At 50.9% G+C, this 23,824-nt stretch overlaps 1 protein-coding gene across 1 annotated transcript in view; it reads right to left on the bottom strand.

Moving 5' to 3' along the window:
- The window catches only part of CPXM2 (carboxypeptidase X, M14 family member 2), a 136,689-nt gene that overhangs the window by 82,874 nt on the left and 29,991 nt on the right, over positions 1 to 23,824 (bottom strand). The window contains exons 3-4 of the mRNA XM_039237960.1: positions 19,543 to 19,652; positions 278 to 417 (exon numbers count right to left, since the gene is read on the bottom strand). Coding sequence (XP_039093891.1) covers positions 278 to 417; positions 19,543 to 19,652 — 250 coding nt within the window. The remainder of the gene's footprint in view (positions 1 to 277; positions 418 to 19,542; positions 19,653 to 23,824) is intronic.

Here is a 23,824-nt window from a genome sequence, read left to right as displayed (position 1 = left end):
GCCACCTGCCTACACTGCACTGTTTTAATGATACCTTTGACTACTCAGCCTAACCTGCTGGGTGGGTCCTTCCCTCTGTTCTTGTACAAGGGACAGTGTCATTTCGAGAGATGCTTGTGTCTACGGCAAGCCCGGCATCCTGTCCCCATCCCAATTTTCTTCCCTTCTATTGCTTATCATCAGATACTTCTCCAGGTCTTCCCTGTCTCTATCCAAACCCTCGAATATTAGACCCAAGGCGTGGAGTCTAGAAAAACACAGATCCCTCCACACTTACAGCCAAAGTGAGTTCCTTCCTTGAGTGATGACACCAGTGAATTTGGTCAGACGTCTAGCATCCACTTCAATCCACTGATGGAGGTCATTCCGTCCCGCACACCACGCCCCATCATAAAAGTCATTTTCATTAATACCTGCCTGGAAAGAGAGAGAGACATTCTTCAGAAAGACCCAGAATCAATGAATACTTTCTGAGATTTAGGGGGAGAGTAGGTGAGCAAAAAAGAATGAGCAGGGGATGAAGGAAAAAAGCACTATGCCCTGAACACTCTTTAATCTAAATTGTAAGATGGAGTTGCTTATTATTAACGAGTTGGAAATATTTCAGTATGATGTGTCTTCTTCTTGCCCAGCGCGGAAGATGAAATTTAATGAGCTCCCCGATTACTCATGCAGCCAACAGGCACAGACCGCCTCTGACGAACCAGCCTACACATGCCAGGTGCTAGGAATACAAAGGTGAATCGTGCCCTCCCAGAGCCTCCCCAGCCAGGCACGAAGACAGACATGAAAGCAGATGAATTAGAGCACAATGGGGAAAGTGTTATTTCAGGAAGCAGAGCAAACTGCTACAGGAGCATTTAAGGATAATGACTAACTTGGTCTGGTGGAAACCAGGATAGAGGTGATATCTGAGCTGGGTGTTGAAAGGCAAGTTTACCCAGCGAATGTTTATGTATCAGCATTTAAATCATTTGACGTGTTGAGTTTTAGCTCCTATTGCTACCAAAGATTCTTCTGATCTGAATTTACAAGGTAAGAGACATTTCTGCTCTGCAAGTTTCCCTATATTATCACTGTTTCAAGAGAGAATTCCCTGACAAGAAAGAAAGAAAGAAAGAAAGAAAGAAGGAAAGGAAAGGAAAGGAAAGGAAAGGAAAGGAAAGGAAAGGAAAGGAAAGGAAAGGAAAGGAAAGGAAAGGAAAGGAAAGGAAAGGAAAGGAAAGGAAAGGAAAGGAAAGGAAAGGAAAGGAAAGGAAAGGAAAGGAAAGGAAAGGAAAGGAAAGGAAAGGAAAGGAAAGGAAAGGAAAGGAAAGGAAAGGAAGGAAGAGAAAGAAAGAAAGAAAGAAAGAAAGAAAGAAAGAAAGAAAGAAAGAAAGAACGAACAAACATATGAACTAAGTGATGCTTCCTAATTTACTAAGACCCTTTCTACATGAGCCCCGTGGCCTTTCCCATAGCGATTACACAAATACGTACTCAGATGAGACAAAAACCTTCATGTGGTATTTGAAAGACAGGCCAGCCCACCTTTCTTGCCTCTGAGCACTTTTCAGCTCAAATTCCAGGGCAGCCTTCCTTCTAACAGGCATCAGTGATGTGAAATTCGCAGTCCAGCTCCAGCACGGGAACAACGTGGCCAAGGGTTCTAGAAGCAGAACCCTACCATCACTGCGCTGGCTAACGTCAGCCCGGTATCAGGACCGAACCTATGTGTGTAGGCCTGTCCCCCCCTCAAACAATCCTGAAAGAGCGTTGAGGGCAAATGTCAGAACGCTAACCTGTCCTGGTCTCCTAAAAGCACCACTATCTCAAATGAAGGTGACCAGAAATACCCATCAGTCTACTCTCTCCAGAAACTCTCAATTAACCCGCACCTCAGGGTCTGATGGCATATGGGATGTTTGTGCTAAAGACCTGGAGATGCTACCAGGTTCTGCTTTCTAGAACCACCAGAGAAAGGCGAAATCTTGCAAGTGTGCGTTACCGGTACTTCCCCGTGCCCCAGTGGGTTTTGCTGAAGTGAGGGTGTGACGCTCTGACACACCGGCTGTCATTTCCCAAAGCCTGCAGCCAACGAGGAGGCCACTGCCCCAGGAAATGTGATAAGCTCCCCTACAATGAGGCTATCATGAAACAAGCCCTGTACTTCTTGACCAAAGGCAGGTATCCTGTCAATCAATACCTACAAAACTTATCAATACCTACAATACTGCAACAGAGCTTCCTTCGGGACACTGTGACAGTTAGTTGATATTGGGCTCCTCTCTCTCGTCAACAGCCCATGAGATTGGTGTTGATTTCATTTCTTTTTTTTTTTTTTATGTTTATTTCTTTTGGAGAGAAAGTAAGAGAGACACAGAGCATGAGCAGGGGAGGGGCAGAGAGAGAGGGAGACACAGAATCCGAAGCAGGCTCCAGGCTCGGAGCTGTCAGCACAGAGCCCGAAGCAGGGCTCGAACCCACGAACTGTGAGATCATGACCTGAGCCCAAATCAAGAGTCACAATGCTCAGCCACCCTCATTTCTTAAAATTCACCTTCACTGCGCCAGTTGACTAGCCTCTTGATGACTCTCTGTCGAATACTGGCTCGGGGAACAGGAATGTAAAGGTGGAAACCATGTGCCGCCCTGCCCTCTTGGTGCTTAGAATGGGCAGATGGGCCAAAGTCGACACATGCAGCTCGCGTTCTGGTCCTGGCATCTTAGAATCAACCACCGCACAAAGTGCTCATTAGGAGCTCCTGCATTAAAGTCCCCCTGCCTGGGTGGGAATCCCGGCTCCTCCACGTGCATCCGGTATAAACCCTGGCAATTCGCCTAAATGCTCTGTGCCTCAGTTTCCCCATTTGCTAAATTGGAGGCCATGATCATTTCTTCCTGAGGGTGCTGATAGTGATTAGAAGAGGACCTGGCACACTGTGTGGGCTTGATAAATGTTGTCTAAGACAAGTGAGCCCTGAGCAAATGTAATCAGTATAAAACAATGACGTTCAGCAAATTATGGAAATACAGGTGCTTTGTGAATCATTTCACACTTTGCGAAATTGTAAGGAATTACAATACTATTCTGGGTGCTTCTGTCACATTTTCTACACCTTCAAATATCCAGAAGAGAGTTACAAAATCTGAAAAAAGAGGAGACTCAGAGTCTGCGGTTCGCAAAAGGAATCCATGTTGCACCCCTCCCCCCCCCAGAGGTTTTTGGCAAATGTCTGCAACCATCTGTGGCTCTCACCACTGGAAGAAGTGTGGGCTCCTGGCGACTAAGGGACAGAGGCCAGGGATGCCGCCAACCATTCTACAATGGACAGGACAGCTGCCACCAAGAAGAAGTGCCTCACCCAAAATGTCCTGGGTGCCAAGACTGAACACGGGGCCATGGGCTAAGCAGACAAGAACAGAGCTGCTCAGAGCCAGGATTTTCACCCCGAGAGGATCGTGGAAATTTGGAGGAGCTATCCTCGCGCTATCTGACCAAAGCCTCCTTGACGGACACTTGGAATTCAATTTTAGGCTCCTGGTTTTCCCAGACTGGATATTCTGCATCTGCTGCTGATGTCAGACCTTCTCGAGTGCACAAAACAGTCCATTAAACGCTGTAAAGGTGTCAGGGGATTGGAGGGCCTTTTCTGAAGCTGACGCATATGGAAGTGACAGCCACCTCTGCAAAATCAATTACGAATTTATGAAGCAAGCTCCTGGCAGAATTCAGCAAAAGGGGAGGTACAAGCCTAAGAGGTGTCCCCAAAACACGGCAGAGCGCAATGCACGGTATCAGTACAAGGTCAGAGAAACCATCAGAAGGGCACAGTCCTCCTTTCTGTTTAAAAATTCAGGAAAGGCGCGTGTGGGTGGCTCAGGCAGTTGAGCATCCGACTTCAGCCCAGGTCATGATCTCATGTTCATGGGTTCAAGCCCCGTGTCAGGCTCTGTGCTAACAGCTCAGAGCCTGGAGCCTGCTTCCGATTCTGTGTCTCCTTCTCTCTCTCTCTCTGCCCCTTCCCCCACTTGTGCTCTGTCTCTCTTTGTCTCTCAAAAACTAAAATAACACATTAAATTTTTTTTAAATAAAAATGCAGGCAATCCCTCATAAATTTTGGAGACATTTCTATGAGAAGTTGTTGAAATAAAAAGTGGGTTTCCCTAAAGTATAAGCAAGTCTTGAAAACACCATGAAGATGGAATGATAATTTGTATGACAGAGCCAAATAAATTCAGAACTAATGTAATTTTCTCTAGGCAATTAAGTCATACACGTCATTTATTTACCTTAAAAAAAAAACCCACCAATGCATCTAACAGACTATAGTTTGCTTAAGATGAATGTCAAAATTATTAAATCCATAACAAAGAGAAAACCTGATACTATGCATTTAAGATCAAATGGGATTTTTCTGTTTCAGGATAGTAGAAATGTTGATTTCCCTGTGTTCTTTTCTCAAAAGTTTCCCCAAAGAAAACAAGACAAAGAAATACAAGCTTGATCTCTGACAAAATTAGAAGACTTTTATAATCTCCTAATTACAATATATGTGATGAGGACAGACCTCAGATGGAAGAATCCTGAATGACTCAGTAAGGCAGGGAGATGTGAGCTTACCAGGAGAACGCTAGTGAGAGCCAAGCCATCCGGGACTTTTAAAAGCTCAGACTCTAGATTCCTACGTAGCTTGGAAGGTGAGGCAGGGCTGAAAACAGGAAATTGATTCAAAATATGTATAAAAAAACAGAATCCCGGAGTGCCTGGGTGGCTCAGTGGGTTAAGCATCCAACTTCAGCTCAGGTCACGATCTCATGGTTCGTGGGTTCGAGCCCCATGTCGGGCTCTGTGCTGACAGCTCAGAGCCTGGAGCCTGCTTCAGATTCTGTGTCTCCCTCTCTCTCTGCCCCTTCCTTGCTCACACTCTGTCTCTCTCTCAAAATTAAAAAACATTAAAAATTAAAAAAAAATAGATTCCCACATCCTCAATCCCATCCCACAAAAGACATGAAGTTTTTCTTTTAAAAAAATCCTAAAGGCTCTGAATTTGGAGGCTGCAAACACAGAGGATGGCAGATGTGATGTGATAAAAACAGGGAACTCAGTGGGCATCAGTGGACTGAAGAGTTAGACACCCCAGCTCCCCTCCCCCTCCCAGCTCCAGGGCACAAGGCAGCCAGGCTTAGAACGAACAAAAATTAAATAAACTAAAAATATAATGGAGAACACAGAAGAAAATCTCAAAGAAATTATAATGAACATCCCTTGAAACATAAGATCTTGCTTGCATAAAACAAAAAGGATATTCTTAGAACGGAAGAAGCATTGTATTAAAACAAACTCTTGCAACATGAAAATTCCAGGAACAACGGGCAATAGAGAAACTAAGAAGAACAGAGAAGAAATAACAAATACTCTGAGCTAATAATGTCCCAGACCTGTAAGGGTTAAGGCTCCAAAACACTAAGAATCTAGTATAATGAATAAGGCCCACACCAACACATATCTTTGTAAGACTTCAAAATATCACAAATGAAAAGAAGAATCTGAAAGTGTCCAAAGAGGAAACAAAAATAAATAAATAAATAAAATGTATAAAACAAAGCCAAAGGAATTGGAATGGTACCAGAATTCTCAGTAGCAATATCTGAAGGTCAAAGAATGGGGGCGGGGGCGGGTGGATAATTACATCAAAATTCTGGAGAAACAGATTTTTCACCCTAGAATTTTACATTCGGCCAAACTATCAGTCAATGGTGACGCTAAAATAAAGACCTTTCCAGATTCACAGATTCTCAAGAAATGTCTCATGCACCAAGTGCATAAAGCTGCAAAATGAATGTGCGCCACAACGATGAAGCAGAAAACCGAAAAGAAGATACAAGATCCAGAAATCAAGGGTGCCAACACAGGAGAGCATTCTCAGAATGATGGCAAAAGCAGTCCCGGGAGAGACACTGTATAAAGACCGGAAAGGAACCCATTCAGAACACAGGTCAGGGCACCTGGGGGGCTCGGTCTGTCAAGCATCTGACTTCGGCTCAGGTCATGATCTCTCTGCTCATGAGTTTGAGCCCTGCGTCGGGCTCTGTGCTGACAGCTCAGAGCCTGGAGCCTGCTTCGGATTCTGTGTCTCCCTCTCTTTCTGACCCTCCCCTGTTCACGCTCTCTCTCTCTCTCTCTTTCTTTCTCTCTCTCTCAGAAATAAATAAAAAACATTTAAAAAAAAAAAAAAAGCACTCTGCCCTGTAGTATATATAGAAAACAGTGCATCTCAAAATTACTATGCTGTTCTCAAGTCACTGATCTGCACTGTAATTCATAATCATGGGCTGCCTCTTTACAGAAACATCTGGAAGCAAATTAAAAAGTTATATCCAAGTGAATATAACTATTTAGCAATTCCAGGGTAATTGACTTACAGCTGCCACTGTGCAGACATAACACAGGGCTATTTGGACAAAAATAGAAAAACGTGATAGTGATTTTAAAACATCTTTCAGAAAACTCTCAGCAGCTGTGGCTGAAACTTGACATGTTACCAGTAAGCTACCCCTATTGGAGGGGAGGTGTTACCTGAAAATGTTAGATGTGACATCTGATTAGTACAGTTAACTAGAATCTCCCAGGAAAGGGTCATCGTCTGGTCTGAAGATCTTCAGTAAATGTCTGTGATAGACCTTTGATAAACCCATAGAACTGCCAGGTACAAATCAGCTGACCCTTCCTTCTGCAAATGAGCAGAAGTGTCTTGCCCCAGTTCAGACTTTAACAATCAGTAAAACTGGCTGAAAAGACATAATCATTGATTTTGAAGCTATTTTTAAAACCCAAAACCTGGGGCGCCTGGGTGGCTCAGTCAGTTGAGCAGCCGACTCTTGATTTTAGCTGGAATTAACATTATTAAGAACCAAAGAAAAGGTAATTCTGAAACATGATGGGAAAGCAGGAGAATAGATATGTGATTTTATTGTTTATTTCAAGTTTCAATAAAAGCCAAAATAAGATTTTTTTAAATTAAAATACATACCGAAAAAGTGCACAAGCCCAAATTTCACCGCACACTCACTCATGTGTCCACACCCAGACCAAGACGCAGAACACGGCCGCCATGCCGCCCTTCTTCCGTCTCCCAGTCTTACCTTCCCCCAAAAGCAACCTCTATTTGGACTTCCATTTCCCTAGATTGGTTTTCCTGTATTTAAATTTTATATAGGGGCATTTGGGCACCTCAGTCAGTTAGGCATCCGACTCTCGTTTTCAGCTCGGGTCATGATCTCACAGTTCGTGAGTTCAAGCCCCACATCAGGCTCTGTGCTGACAGTGTGGAGCCCCGCTTGGGATTCTCTCTCTCCGCAACCCTCTCGCTCTGCCCCTCCCCTAGTCACGCATGCATGTGCACATTCTGTCCCTCTCTCTCTCCAAGCAAATACACTTAAAAAATAATAAATAAATAAAATTTATACAGCTGAAACTTACCATAACTACTCTCTCTAGGTTCTGGCTTCTTTTGCTCAACATTCTGTGAGATTAATCCATATTATTGAAAATAGCAATAATGTACTCCTTTTCATGCTGCATAGTGTCCCATTATACACATATAGAATGACTTATTCATTGTACATTGATGGACATGTGGGTAGTTATCATAAATAATGATGCTCTGAGCCTACCTGTACCTGCCTTGCCATGTGCATATGAATGCATTTCTTTTAGGCATAAGCCTGAATTTCTTAGATGAACAAGTAAGAGAATGTTGAACTTTAGTAGATATTCCAAAAAGATTTCCAAAGCTGTCCTGTTGTATATTTGCAGCACAGTATACAACCGTCTCTTGTTTCACATCTGTGCCCACACTTGATACTGTCCTTTTTCTTTAAAGCCATTCTGGTGCCTCTGCGTCATACCTCATTGTCGTTTTATTTTGTATTTACCTCACTTTTTCTACTGTCCATTGGCCATGATATTGCTCTGTGACTACAGCTCAGCTCCAGCCACACTGTCTTTACGCTAGTCCCTCAAAGATGTCATGTTCCCTATAACCACAGGGCCTTTGTACACACCATTCCCTTTAACCTGGAATCTTCTTTCCCTTCTGCCAACCCTCTGTCCGCTCATCTCTTCACTTCTCATCCTGCTACAAATCTTAGCCCACGTGCCCATCCCCAGGAAAGTCTCCTCCATCCGCAGTCTGAGATGAGTTTACTAAGCACAGGGAACCACAGTGTTACGGGTTAAATGATGACCTCCAAAAAGATACATGCATCGTTTCATGTGTCTGTTGGCCACCAAGATGTCCTCTTTGGAGAAGTGTCTGTTCATATCTTCTGCCCATTTCTTCACTGGATTGTTTGTTTTTCAGGTGTGGAGTTTGGTGAGTTCCTTATAGATTTTGGATACTAGCCCTTTATCTGATATGTCATTTGCAACTATCTTTTCCCATTCCGTCAATTGCCTATTAGTTTTATGGATTGTTTCCTTTGCCATGCAGAAGCTTTTAATCTTGATGAGGTCCCAATAGTTCATTTTTGCTCAGCATCCCTCCTCATCAGAGAAATACAAATCAAAACCACACTGAGATACCATCTTATGCAGGTCAGAGTGGCTAAAATGAGCAAATCAGAGGACTCTAGGTGCTGGCGAGGATGTGGAGACATGGGCACCCTCCTACACTGCTGGTTGCAATGTAAACTGGTGTAGCCCCTCTGGAAAACAGTGTGGAGGCCCCTCAAAAAAGTAACACTAGAATTCCCCTATGACCCAGCAATAGCACTGCTAGGAATTTACCCAAGGGATACAGGAGTGCTGATGCATAGGAGCACATGTACCCCAATGTTCATAGCAGCACTCTCAACAATAGCCAAAACATGGAAAGAGCCGAAGTGTCCATCAACAGACGAATGGATCAAGAAGATGGGGTTTATCTACTACATGGCAATGAGAAAGAATGAAATCTGGCCATGTGTAGCAACATGGATGGACCTTCAGGGTGTTATGCTGAGCGAAATAAGTCAGGCAGAGAAGGACAGACACCATATGTTTGCATGTATAGGAGGATTAGGAGGAACTTAACGGAGGACCGTGGGGGAGAAGAAGGGGGGATATGGTGGGGGAGGGGAAGAGAGGCAAACCATGAGAGACTCTTGAATGCTGAGAACAAACTGAGGGCTGATGGGGGGGGATGGAGGGTGATGGGCATGGAGGAGGGCACTTGTGGGGATGAGCACTGGGTGTTATATGGAAACCAACTTGACAATAAACTATTTATAAAAAAAAAAGACATATGCAAGTCCTAACCCCTGATTTGGGAATAGCGTCACTGCAGACGAAACTAGGTAAGTGAAGATGAGGTCGGGCTGGAGTCGGGTGGGCTTGAGATCTGATGACTGGTATCCTTACAAGCAGGGGGGTCTGGACACAGGCAGACACGCGCAGAGGGAAGTGACATAGGGGCACACGGGAGGCCACCAGGTGACCCTGGAGGCAGAGACTCGAGTGGAAGAGCAGGGGGTGCCGGGCTACCAGAAGCGAGGGGGGAGGGGACAAAGAAGGAGCCCTGCCTTGGTCCCAGGGGCTCTGGAGGGGGAAGGGCCCTACTAACCCTTCGACTGCAGACTGGCAGCCTCCAGAACCATGAGAGAACAGCTCTTGCTGTGGCAAACTGCCCGGTCTGTGCTGCTTTCACCGTCGCCCGAGGAAGCTAATACACGGCACTTCTGTCTGAGCCCTCATCGCAGGCTATTTTGGGGCTTCCACTGGTGATAGATCTTTTTAATAGTGTCGTTTCCCCATTAGATGATCAGAGTTAAAGCCAAACACGATGATCAGAGTTAAAGCCAAACACACTGGTGGCATCCTTGACCCCTCCTTTTATCTCCTGCACCCCTCATCCAGGCGCCATCCACCCTCATCCGAAAATCCTACTTTCAAACTATCCAAAATACCACCGCTCCTCACTGCCTCCACGGCTCCTGTCGCTGCCGGGCCAGGGCCACCTTCCGTCCCGGGTGCTGGAGTCATACCTCCACAGGCCTCCCAGATCCACGCTGCTCCCCTAAGTCAACACGCCACAGGCTCAGTCCTTCTCACTCAGAAATCACAGCATGTCATTGCTGCACACCCCCAAAAACTTGTCATGGCTCCCCCGGTTGACTTAAGAACCAAAGCCAAAGTCCTCCTAGTGTTATTTATGGGCCTGTACTTCCTCCCCTGCATGGCCACTCTGCTCCAGCCACACCAGCCTTCTGCTGCTCCTTGGCGGTGTCATGCATGCCATCACCACAGGACACTTGCACACGCCATCCCCATCGCCCAGAATGCTCCTCCCACAGCTACGAGTCCCTGATGGTCTCCTCCAAGCCAACGCAGCCCAAACACCCCCTCCTCAATGAAGCCGATCTTGCTCACCTTTAACGATAGCTCGGCCCCCTACCCAGAGCCTCCCTCCTGACTGCCGCTGCCAGCTCTAAGTTTGTTTTTCTTCTCTCTCCATAGCACTCGGCAGCTTCGAACATATTAGAAAAGTCATATTTTATACAGTTATTGCTTTTCTGTAGCTCCCGCACTAGAACGGAAGCTTCCAATGGCAAGATCCTTGTCTGTTTGGCCCTCAGAGTATCCCAAGCACAGCGACGAGCACATTGCAGATCCTCCCTAAAATACCCAGACTATTTCTATTCTTGCTCATTACTGCTACCCAGGACTGGAGGTGAGTGTGTTAATGAAATCAATCAATCAGTTGATCGATCAATGAAAGCACCTGCTCTGATCTCCTTTCCGTCTTTCTCTGGTCCTCTCCCTGTCTCTCTCCGCCATCCCCTCATCACACAGGCTTCCCCACGAGTGCAGTCTGCGTGCCCAAGGAAGCCCTAGCGCAGCGATGGGCACACATCCAGGAGCCTGGCTGGCTGGGCCGCACGTGGCTCGGCAAACCCAGACGCCCCACCCCCGCCAGTCACCATCTGCAAAGGCACAGCCGCTTGTGCCGGCTGAATGGACACGAGGCGCGTGCCTGGGACTGCTGACGTCCACTCCCCCGGGTCCTGGCAGCCTGGGGCCTGGAAGGTACCGGGGGACGCTGAAGCCAGAGGTCTGGGAGATGAGTCACGAGATGTGGCACCAGCCAGGGCCGCGAGCTGGGGAACACGCTGAACCTTCTCGTGGGCACCGGAGATGCCAAAGGGCTAATGTGCAGCCAGAAACCTTGAATCTGAGTCTCAGCTCTGCACTTATAGCTGTGGGGTCGGGACAGGTCATTTGACCTCTGACTTCAATTTCCTTATCTCTGAAACACGGTTTCCCTGTGGCTGTACTGAAGATGAAGTGAAACATTAGTTTAATGAGATTTAATGAAATCCTCAAGAAAATTCACATAGCGAGCAGAACAGAATCGGCATCTGAGCCAGAAAGCCCTGTGGTCTCTTAACAATCTGTGGTTCAGGGGCTCCTGGGTGGCGCAGTTGGTTGAGCGTTACGATCTCACAGTTCATGGGTTTAAGCCCCGCATCGGGCTCGCTGCTGTCAGGGCAGAGCCTGTTTTGGATCCTGCGTCCCCTTCTCTCTCTGCCGCTCCCCTGCTATCACTCCCTCTCTCAAAAATAAAGAACATTTTTTAAAAATCTGAATTGCTTTAAAAAAATCTGTGGTTCACAGGCCAGGGAGCTTTTGTTACTCTGGGCCCCTTCCGTTAGTCTCCCTGGTCATGTGCTCTTTGCCCTTCTCCCGCTCGCGTGTTTATGACGCAGTGTTCTGGAGAATAACAGCAGCAATGCATTATCATCATTGTGATAAATTCTCCTTTTTGATTTTCCAAGAGACTCATGATTTAGAGTATTTGGTCCTGTTATACCCATAAAAATCCAAACATCCAAAATTCCAGCGTTCTGGCATCCAAACACTGTCTCCCAGACTGTTTCTTAAAACCAGATACAGAACAAAAAAATCCCTTTATCAGAGCAAGCAGGACATTCCATGGTTTGGAAGCCATATCCCCACTGTGATTATTTTTGCCTCCACACCAGCTAGCACATTTACAGCCCCCAGTTCGGACCTGCAGAGTTACAGCAAGGCTTTGTGCGGCCAGAAACAGACTGGAGGCTGAGCAACCCGGAGGGTCAGGATGGTCTGACGAAACAGGCAGGCTGTGGGGTCAGAGGAGCAGGTGACTGCATCTGCAGGCAGGACCGGGGTGTGCAGATGGCGATGCCTGGGACAACAGCGCTGCCCTAGCCGGTCCCCACATCTGGGCAAGGTGGGGCACCCGGAGGCGCCAAAGGAGACAGGGCAACAGAAGGTGCGATGTGCCCGCACACGCCAACGGTGACACCGGGATAGAACGTGGCTCCATGTCCCATGACAGACTTCGTGTCTTCCTGCCGGTACCTCCCAAGCCACGGGCGGCAGCCATCTTCCAGGCTCACACCTCATTTCTGTTAAAAAGACTATGAGGACTTTGGAACTGGATTCTAATACCAGCATCCAGGCGCTCCAGAGAATCCTTTAAGGGAATGACTAACAAGAAGGGCCCTGGCTGGTTTCAGCAGAGCGAAGAAAAGGCTCAGACAGATGCTCTTATCCTAACCAGACATTTCCTCATGAAAACAGTACCAGACATAACTCCTCTTAGGGGTCACACTCTAGGTCATCCGAGCAGACGGGAGACAAGACCCGGGCCATAGAGTGTCACATGGCTGTGGACAGGTGCCACAGAGATATCTGGAGACGTTAACGCAGTGCGCCGAGGTTTTTCCTGTGACCTCAAAACGTCAACCCTTTCTTCAGAAGTCTGATCTGAGTACCAACCGCTTTGTGTTCCCAGTTCTAGGCGGGAATTGTGGGGAGATCCTGAGCTCCAGCCACGCTCCTGGGATTACGTTTCTTCTGATTACATGTCAGTCTCCAAAGTACGTGCTATAGTTTTAGAGTCTTAAGAAGGAAATTGGGACCCAGCCCTGGAAAGTGGCAAGTGCTGCTAGAATTTGCTCAAGGAATTACAGCAAAGAAAGCATCTGACGGGGGTGGGGGCTGCCTGGGTGGCTCAGTGGTTAGGTGTCCGACTTCGGCCTGGGCCATAATCTCATGGCTCGGGAGTTCCAGCCCCGTGTCAGGCTCTGTGCTGACAGCTCAGAGCCTGGCTGGAGCCTGCTTCGGATTCTGTGTCTCCCTCTCTCTCTCTCTGCCCCTCCCTGCTCTCTCTCTCTCAAAAAAAAAAAAAAAAGGAATGAAAAGAAAAAGAAAACAAAACAAAAGAAAGAAAGCATCTGATGTAACAATGGTGGGGAGAATGACTCACTCGGGGAATAGAGGGGTCTCAGACCCCACCTTGCTTACTTTATGAGCCATGGAAAATCTCTTGGGGTCCTCAAGGGATTCTGCAGGGACAGGACAGGTGACGAGCTGCCATTATATGGCCCACCTGAGTATAGAGCCACCTCCCAAGACCGACTAGAGACAAACGGTGATCCAAAAGTGATTATAGAGGTCACTGCCAAAACATTGTCTTTGGGACCTGGAATGTTAATTTCTGTCTGTGGCTGCTCCTGCAGCAGAATGAGTGATGGTCTCTGAGCGACATCACATCCCGACGAGTGGGTCAGTGGTGGGAGGATTTAGAGGATCTTAGGCGTGCTGGAAGACCGGTCACAGGTGAGAGGACAAACCTGTCCCATCCTGCTGAACAGAATCTCTTTGCATTCTTGGAAGGTCTATCTTGTCTCAATATGAAGACCCGTGAGCTTGGCTTTCTTCTCTAACCCTGTATTATTAAATCAACGTTGGCAAAATTTCACTTGCAAAAAAAAAAAGGAAAAAGAAAGAGCCTGTAAGTGGAGTTTTATTCTTTCAAAGTCTTCTGCTTAAAATGAGGAACAAGAGTGCGAGAGACTGACTGTGTGTGTCTCCTCAAAGCTCGTAAGTTGGAACAACCCTTCTGGTGCCGGTGCTGGGAGGTGGGGCCTTAGGGAAGTGACGAGGTCATGAGGGTGGAGCCTTTTTGGGTGGGGTTAGTGCCCTCCAGAGCCCCTAGTTCCTTCCACCGCATGAGCACGCAGAAGGAAGATGGGTGGCCATCTATGAACCAGGGAGAGGGTCCCCACGGGACATCCAGTCCAACAGCATCTTGCCCTTGGACTTCCCGGCTGCCGGAACTGTGAGAAATAAGTTTGTGTAGTTTACAAGCCCCTGGAGATACAGTATCATCACTGCCCCTCAAAAGGATGAAGACAAAGACAAGTGTTTGTGCTATAATGTGGCAGCTGCAATTCGAGAAAAGCTCACGGTCTGCAAAATCTGCACCCTGAAAGCTGAGGTCACGGGAAAACAGAGTCCTAGCCAGACTACTCAAAATCTATGCAAAATCAGAAGACTGTTGCTGCCAGGGGGAACCAATCCTAAAAACCACCAGCACACTTAAAAAAGGCATGTTAACTGATTTAAAAAAATTACATACAGTCACAGTAATAGGCCTTAACTTAAAAAAGAAGAATGGCAGGCAAGGCAGGATGACGGAAGGGGTGTGAGGAAGACTGCGTACTGCCAGGCTGGGGGAGAAGGGCGAACGGGCAAAGGAACTAAGTATAAGCACCTTGGTCACTCACGTGACCACCCTGGGACGGAGGAACGTGAAGTGATGAGCACCGTGTTCGGGACAGACCTCCTCTGAGGCTTCGCCACTCAGCTGTGTCGGCACCCTTGGGGATCAGCCGCGGTCCCCGGTCGGTCCCACGCATCACTAACGTACCAGCAAACTGGTGCGGGGGCCAATGCCACTTCCGTGTCCGATGACCTCCATGGCATAGGAGCAAGTCTGCAGGCCGGCCAGCACCACCCCCTCGAGGACGTCTCCACGGCAGCCAGGCATGTGGTGACCGCCCGGCAGCGTCTGTGAGCGCACAGCCATGTGCAGACATTGCCGACAGCGTGGGGGGACCTAGGAGCACCATTGGCAAGATCACGTGGTGAGGGTGACACAGGAGTCAATCAGCGGGAGGCGGTGGTCAGAAAAGAGAGCTGCCCGTGGTCTAACCAGCATCCCAGACGCGCCCAGAATGCTTCCACCTGCTGACGTGCGGGCCGTTCGTTACGGGCAAGGACTCCAAGTTCACAGGAGCTTAGATTCACACCCTGCCTCTCCCGGGGACCCTAACCAAGGTACTCTCGCGATGCCTGTGTCTGTTTTCTAGAAGACAGAGGTAATAATAATAATAATAGTACTTGTCTCCTGTGGAGGAGTAAACGAAACCCTGGGCAGAAAGCACTTGACACGTTGCCAACATCTCCGGGAGGCGACTCCACTCTCCCTCCACCTTTGGGGAAAGGCAGTTCACAGGGGCTCTTCCTCTCTGCTCTCCCGCTACAGCGCACGGTTCCGGGCATGTAATGGGCATGTAACAGGCACGTCGCGGGGCTCAGCGGGGTGAACGGGTTCCATTGTGCGCAAATACGGCATCTGAAAACGGCTGAGGACAATTCTCTTGCTTCATTTAGTCTGACCCTCACATTCTGACAAGGTGGCGGGGCCTCCATTCCCTGACGAAGACACCAAGCCTCGGATGAGGCGGTGTCTGGCCCTGAGCCACCCCGCTCGTGGGCAGGAGCCCCAGGTCCCCCGCAAGCCCTCTGGCCCCGTGCGCTCCGGGCGGGCCCCATCTGCGCCTGCGGAGGCTGGGCCGCCAAAGGGCCGGGCCGCCCCATACACGTCCCGGACTATGGCATTTAAACACTTTCGGATCCTGACACCTTGGTGTTCCTCGCACATAAACCCCACTAGCTTGGCGCACCTACAAAATACCCGAGTGAGATGAGGTGGTATTTTTATTTTTTTAATATTAATGTTTTATTTATTTCTAGGAGAGAGGGATAGACAGCGTGAGCAGGGAAGGGTCAGAGAGAGAGGGAGTCACAGACTGAAACAGGCTCCAGGCTTGAGCTGGCAGTCAGCACAGAGCCCGACGCGGGGCTCGAACCCATGAACCGCGAGATCATGACCTAAGCGAAAGTCGGATGCTTAACCGACTAAGCCACCCAGGCGCCCCGAGGCGGTATTTTTAAACTGCATTTCAAATGGGATGTGTGGGAAGACGTATTTTGGAGCACCTACGGCAATGACATCGGGCTTCATGGGGTACTGATTCTGGAAGGTAAGAACCACCAAGGGGGCCCCCGCCGAGTCACTATTTGCCTGTGGGGGTTGTGTCAAAGCCCCTCGCATGTGCCGCAGGCAATACTCCACCCTCTGCGGTTAACACCACATAACCCACCGGGGTGGGGGCTGGCACGGAACTCCCTAGTAAAGTAGCAACCTCACATCCTAAGAGCAGGTGCAGAGATATTCTAGTCAGAGGGCATTTGGGAAAATAATACGCCATCAAAGGAAAGAATGCATCCCCAAAGGACAAGCGGCACTGGAGTGGCATTCAGTGACTCTCCTATTCCATCTCGACTGAAGTCAGGAGGGTGGGTCTATCCACGCTTCCAGCCCAGGAAGCTTGCCTTCTCCCGGGACGAAGGACGAAGTAGCCAGGAAAGATGACAAGGATAGCCAGCTGCTCCCTGCTGGGTGGCCTTCCACCAAGGGGACTGGCTATGGGGCCCCACAAAGGCAGGGCAGCGAACACCCATCATCCACCCTTCAGCCGGGTCTTCACCCTCCATGCACATCCTGTGTGTTGGCGATGCTCTGGGCTGGGGGGATGGGCGAGGAGGGGAGACCAAGCCCTTTCTAACCTTGGGCTTCTGCTCAAGGAGGGTCAGACATCACCCCCAAACAAGTCACCAACATTCAGGAAGGGGTATCAGTCACATGGGGCCAGCTAGGCGTTTCCAAGACCACCTGGAAGCTACTAGAAGCTGCAAGCAGAGAAGTGAAATGATCCAGCAAGCTTAAAATTATAAATCACCTAATTTCATTGCTCAACGAATCCTCTGAGTTGTCAGGACTCCCTCTTCTCTGAGGAGGCAACTGAGGGCTCAGAGCCGTGAGTTAATGGTTTCAAGAATCCAAACATCTAGAAGTGTCAAGGCCAAGGTCTGAACTCAGCACGCCTAGGACCTGTGCACTCTGACCCCCCACAGTCCACCTGTCCACTGTGGCAGTAGAATCCCCAACTAGAAAACACTACTCACACCCCCTACCCCCACCAGCAAACTTGGGACTAAAGGGCCGTCCAGGGTTTGCTGGAAAGCCTGGATAAATGTGAACACTTCGTCTTTAATAAAGGATAACTTTGTTTACAGAGAGAGCATTCAAGGCATTAGGTGACCGACCGCTCCTCTAACTGAGGAACGAAATGGCCCCACACCCATCTGGATCTGGTCCCACTAGCCCTGAGCTTTCCGCGGAAGCCTGGACCCTTTACAAGGTGCTGCAGGCACTCACGTTATTAATGGTCACTCCTGGGAAACTTGGAGAAGTCACCCTCCTGGAAAACACTGTCTCGATTGTGCACATCCAAATGTTTCTTATCAGCTGTTATTAAGAAACAATAATACTGGGGAGCCTGGATGGCTCAGTCTGTTAAGTGGCCAGCTCTTGCTGTCGGCTCGGGTCATGATCTCACAGTTCGTGAGTTCGAGTCCCACGGTGGGCTCTGTGCTGACAGCTCAGAGCCTGCTCGGGATTCTGTGTCCCCCTCACTCTCTGCCTCTCCCCACTCATGATCTCTCTCTCTGTCTCTCTCAAAAATAAATACACATTTAAAATAATACTTATAACACCAACTTTTGGCTCTCATGGAAGTTACTTCTGGAAACATCCTACTGGAGTTCTGGGGCTGCCAGAATGGTGGTGCCGGTTGAGGCTGAGTGGTTTGAAAGTCTACGCGGTGTGGCAGTGTTGGGGGAGGGGGAGGGGCAGACACGTGGAGCCGGAGCTCCGCTCGGACACCCCTGAGCCCGGGTGCCCCTGGGAGGGACCTCGCCCACTCTTGTCCAGTTCCCTGCACAGAGGCTTCCCCGCGGTATGTTCACGGCGACCCACGTGAGCAGGAGGTGCTGACGCCCCCGCTCCGCAGCCGTTACCTTCGATGGCCCCACACCCCAGGGCGGGGAGAGGACCACCCCCCTCCCAGGAGGCTAGATGAGATGGTGCGTGTGCAGAAAAGGTCTAGAAAACACACATAGTTCGGAGCAGCTCGGGAAAGACAACTAAACTACCAGAGACCCACACGGGACAGCGCACGACCAAATGCTGAACTGGGAAGGGACGGAACAGCAGGCGCTGGAGGGGGAGGAAGAAGGCCTCGTGGGTGGGCTGGTGGCATAGCGCCCCCTCCCCAACAGAGATGCCAACGTGCCAATCCTGGAGGCCGGGAACACTCGAGGCCAGATGAAGCTTGCAGGTGCCGTTAAGGTTGCTTGAGTCGGGGAGGGTCCAATGTCATCACAAGCCTCCTTAAAAGTGGAAGAGGGAAGCAGGAGAAGGGCCCGGAGGCTTAGAAGAAGGAGGGGACCACACGCAAGGAATGCAGGCACCTCTAGAAGCTGGAAAAGGCGAAGAAACGGGTTCTCCTTCCAGCTCCAGCAGGAACGCAGCCGTGCCCACACCTTGACTTAGCCCAATGGGGCTTCTGTCCTCCGGAACCAGAAAAGAAAACATCCGTGTGGCCTATGTGGCCACAGTAGGATAGGCTGCAAGGGCAGCACAAGGAAATGAACACCATGGATGTCGCAGGACGCAGGCTGCCCAGCAGGGCGGACGGCAAGGGCTCACGGGCGGGGGAACCTGCCTGAGAAAAGGCCAGAAGTTAAGAACCGCTTGGTGTATAAAATCTGCATGGAGGACCTCTCCTTCCTGGACCAGGACCTTGACAGTAGCGAGGGCCAAGGTTACATGACCCATGAGCCTCAGGGAAGGGGGCCACACGTGATGTGCTGGGCCCAGGAGAGCCACTAGGCGTTTGACCCGGGGATTGCCGCAGAAGAGCCTGGAAGAGGTGTGGGTGGTGGTGAGAAGACTGGCGGGGGGAAGAGAACAAATGTCATCGGCTGCCCACGCCCGCCGGAGTTCAGCGCCCTCCCCCTGCCTGGTCCAGACAGAGGGGAAGAGCTCAGGAGGTGAAGGCGGGCTGACCTGGGTCCAGGCACCAGCAGCACCCTTTGTACTAAGTGCTCTTTGTAGAAGACGCGCATCCTGAGTCCCAGGACTCTCTCTGTGAGAGGGGGTATCGGAGGCAACCCCCTTCTGATGAGAGAAGTGGAGCTAATGCACTTTTTTAAGTTTTTATTTATTTATTTGTTTGTTTGTTTGTTTGGGATGGGGGAAGAGACAGAGAGAGAAAGAGAGAATGCAAGCAGGGGAGGGGCAGAGAGAGAGAGAATCCCAAGCAGGCTCCAGGCTATCAGTGCAGAGCCCAACTCGGGGCTCCATCTCAACGAATTGTGGGATCATAACCTGAGCCGAAACCACGAGTCGGATGCTTAACCGACTGAGCCACCCAGGCTCCCCAGAGCTAATGCATTTATAACCGCCAGGCACGGTGTCCGACCCAAGGTCAATGAACACGGCGGCATCTACCGCGGAGCACCGAGCAGTGCAAGCAGAGTCCCGGCGGTGCCGCTGGTACCTGGATGTTGAGTCTCCCTCGATGTGCCCCCAGCCCGTAGCGCTTCGAAGTGGATGCATGAAGCTGGAAGTCTGTGATTTTTAAGGTTTCCAGACCCAGAGGTGGGCAACCTAGAAAGAACAACGCTTGTTAAAAACAACGGCAGATGTTCAAAGGCAAGTTTGCGGTTTTCCAAATCTGGCCTCCCGCTTTCCCGTTCCCTCCTGAACCCCTACCCACCGGCGCAGCCCACCCCCCGACCCCACCGTGTCCGGTGTTTTCCGACAGATGCTATCAACTCAACCATCAACAGCATGCCAACTGCCGTCCTTACTGGCGCTTCCTTTCCGGCTGTTTGTGCTCTGATAGCCCTTCTCTCTGCCGCTGTCCATGCTACTGTCTGAGGCTGTTTCCAATTAAGGATCCTTCACGATGTGACTCAGCCAGGGAGCTCTATGGGTTAGGAATTTCAGAGCGATCCCGTGGTTGAGCTCTGAGAATTAATCAAAACTTGTTGATTTTGCTTCGGCAACTCTGGCCTTTGTATGGTGCATGCTAATGAGCAAGGCAACATAAATAGAAGAAAAAAAAAAAAAACTACCGTTCTCCATTCTTGGCAAAACTGATAGCTTTGAGAACAGCTTCCAAACACAGCTTGGTCCAGGCCGCCCCTGGGATAAGACGCTGGCCCCTGGGCAGACCCTTGGTGATCCTCCCCGTCCCAGCCATGGTCCCTGAGGGGAAGAGCTTTAACAGCAGCGTGGGGGCCGGATCCCAGGCCTCCTGACTCCTCACCACCCACCGTGCCTCGGGGCTGGAAGCCTTCCAAGATATTCTGTCTGTACGCTCAAATCTGACCCTGGAGAAAGCAAACAAAAACTCTGCAGGAGAAGTAAAATCTGTTTCTACTAGTACGAGAAATCCCGAATGTAAGAGGCATATGTAAGAAGCTGAGATGGGTGTGCCCCCAGGGGCCCCGGGGGACCTGAGGATGTGGGGATGTCTGTCCATCCATGACAGATGCCCGCAGGGGAAAGGCCCCTCTGGTGTCAGGATGCTGGAGGGGGTCTGCAGGCAGCTGGGTACGAAAGTCTGCCGGACAGCTGCTGCCAGAGGGACTCAGACCCGCCGGGCCCTGGGACACCATCTAGTCCTGCCCTTGGGGGCTCAGAGAGGAAGCTGAGGCCCCACGACTCAAGGTGAGCCACCCAGGGCAATCCGTGCCAGCAGCAGTGCTGGATTTCGGACCTAGCACCCAGATTCTCAGCCCCAGGCTGCTTCGCTGGCCCCGCCCACATGTGCCAAGGGGCCACCTGGATCGGTACGCATGTGTCTGCCTGTGCTGGGGGCAGAGGACCCGGTGCCCAACATGGCGCAGAGCACTAGGAGGGGGGTGACGGACACCACAGGAGGATCCAGGAGGCTCCAGGTGGCACCGTAGGCGACAGTGCTCCAGCCGAGTGCGGCCAGAGGGGGCCGTGCCTCAAGTGGGGGGCCCTGTGAGCAGAAGCCATGCAGTGTGCCCGTGGCAGAGGGTGTGTGGCCAGCGGGGACCACAGAATGAATGGGAAGGAATGCAGCCAGGGCAGGGCACGCAGCCAGCGGGGGTCCATGTAGCAAACGTCCCTCGCCAGTCAAGGCTGACCTCACAGAGGGTACTCTAGTTATCATAATGCCCTTCCCCCGCTAGGGTTTGCCCTGGGCACTTTCCACGTCTGGAGGACACAGGGGTCTGACCCACATGGGTGGCTTTTCCTTGGTTGCAATGCCAAATGCGTAATTAATTCTCCATCCTGCCTACAGGAAAGTGACCAAGTGTCTGATGGCAGAGCAAAGATACGTCTTACACCCACTCAGAACTCCCTGCTGCCCACCTCCACCAGCCACGCCTCACCACGGAACCTGCCCGTGCTAACGCAGCGGCAGCCACGCCTGCCCCTCCACACCCCAGCCCTGGGCCCAGGGTGCAAGACAGCAGGAGCCCGGGCCCCCAGCCCCACCCGGTCCCGCTGTGGGCTCAGGATGGGCAGCACCTTCCCTCTCTGCTGCTCACCTCTCTGGGCCATATCCCTCCAGCATCTCAGTCCCCGGGGGTCACCGGGATGCCCCTAAAGCCCTGGTTCAGATTCAGGGCCAGGACTGAAGGTCAAGATCACTTCCCGTCCTCTCTGGGAGGTCCGACTCCAGAAGATCCTTCAACCTGCCACTCAGCCCCAGCCCTGACCCTGGGCTTGGAGGCTCCCTCAGCTGGAGATGCCACCACTGTCCCCTCTCCTCCTTGCCACGGAGACCCAGCCCACCTTGCTTCGGGCACATCAGCATCCTCAGGAACAACCCACATCCCGTGAGCCCTGACACCAAACTGGCCGGTCGGTGGTTCTGCTGGACGATTCCCTATGTCCCAGAAGTGGCCTCTGCATCTCAATTCTGCCAGGAATGCCCACTTTGGCTTCAGACCCTGACAGGGCACAGGGCACTGGTCTGTCCTTCCATGTCCTGGGGCCCCGTGCAGAAGCCCAGCGCTCCCACAGAAGCCAGCACCAGAAATACAGAAAGAATTTGCTGCCGGGTCGGTGGGCATCTTCTGCTACCATTTCAAACGTATTCACATCCCCTGGTCTCTCGTCCTTAGCAGAAAACACAGCAGGTGATGAGTTCCAGGTACTTCATGGAGCTAATGCCTTCCATTCACAGCATTCAAACAGTCAGACAGATAAACAGAGGGATGACACAAACACTTATTTACTAGTTAGACAAAGGAACAACAATCCCTATCCAGGGCACTGCTTCCAAGGAAAGGAAACCTCTCCTACACACATGAATATTTTAATTCAAAAAGGAACTATCTGGGGTGCCTGGGTGGCTTAGTCGGTTGACCATCCAACTTCGGCTCAGGTCATGATTTCACGGTTCGTGGGTTCGAGCCCCACGTCAGGCTCTGTGCTGACTGCCAGCTCAGCCTCGAGCCTGTTTCAGATTCTGTATCTCCCTCTCTCTCTGACCCTCCCCTGCTCACACTATCTCTCTCTCTCTCTCTCTCTCTCAGAAATAAATAAAACATTAAAAAAGAAAAAATAGGAACTACCAGAGTAAAGTAGCATTTGACAAGTGAAAGCCTTGCCTCTCTCTCACCAGCACCCAAGGGCTGAAAAGGAGATGCCCATAAGTGGGGTGTTTACAGATCGCACGTCTAATAACAACTCAGGAGCTCAATGCCTGTCCGCTCAGGGGGCCCAACCGTCACATACACGGGGGGAGCGTGAGTCCCACGCAGCCGGCACCGCTGCCAGCTGCCACATCAGACAAATGTCCACGCTTGCCCACTCTTGAGATGACGCGACAGCGTAAGCCAGGAGAGCCACTCGTTCGGAGCACAGGCCAGCTGACGGCGTCTTCGGAGAGGAGCCCAGACATACACACACACACACACACACACACACTCAGCCTGCACGCCAAGGTGGCCTTCCCCGAATCCTACTAAGGACTGGTTTTCCTTATCAGAAGACACTGTCCTCAGAGAATCTCGTTTTCTTTGGGAGCCTCCTGCGTCATGCACGCCATGAGGAAAGACACTAGAAATAGATACATTGAGGAAGTGCAGGGACCCCGACGGCCGGCTCAGCAAAGTCACCGGTGCACAGAGGTCACCGCGGCGTCTCTGGCTGTTAGCAACCAAGGATGGTTAACATCAGCAAGAATGGGGAGCACTGCAGGACCGGGAGGGAGCACTGCAGGACCGGGAGGGAGCACTGCAGGACCGGGAGGGAGCACTGCAGGACCGGGAGGGAGCACTACAGGATTGGGAGGGAGCACTGCAGGACTGGGAGGGAGCATTGAAGGGCTGGGAGCACTGCCGGACTGGGAGGGAGCACTGCAGGACTGGCAGAAGGCTCCCAGAAGGGACCACAGCAGGGACACGGGACAGGTGCAGGGTGAGGCCGCACAAGCCATGTGCTGCCAGAGGATCAGATGGACCCCGACAGCAGGTCCAGCCACACGGCGCCCCGAGGCCTGCGCCCGACCTCCCGTCACTCGCCCCAGAGAGGGGCTGGCCCGCCGCATCACCGTTCTGCCCACTGAAGTCAGGCGCCGTCAGCAGGGGGGACGGAGGCAGCTCTCCAGTTCCCACCCGCACGCACATGGGACGGGCGTACGAGCTCCGGGTACAGGCCTGCAGGTGAGTCCCGCCCTACCCAGCCCTGCACAGTGTGGTGTGAAGGGCTCCCGGCCATCTGCCTCGCTGCCCAGCCCCCAGTCTGCTTCCTCTCCACCCATCCCTCTCTTGATTTGCACTCCACACTCT

Source organism: Hyaena hyaena, unplaced genomic scaffold (genome assembly GCF_003009895.1).
Source record: "Hyaena hyaena isolate Hyena2069 unplaced genomic scaffold, ASM300989v1 scaffold_129, whole genome shotgun sequence".
Classification (NCBI taxonomy): Eukaryota; Metazoa; Chordata; class Mammalia; order Carnivora; family Hyaenidae; genus Hyaena; species Hyaena hyaena.
Note: the sequence above shows the minus strand (reverse complement) of the source record. Positions and strands in the feature narration are given on the sequence as shown.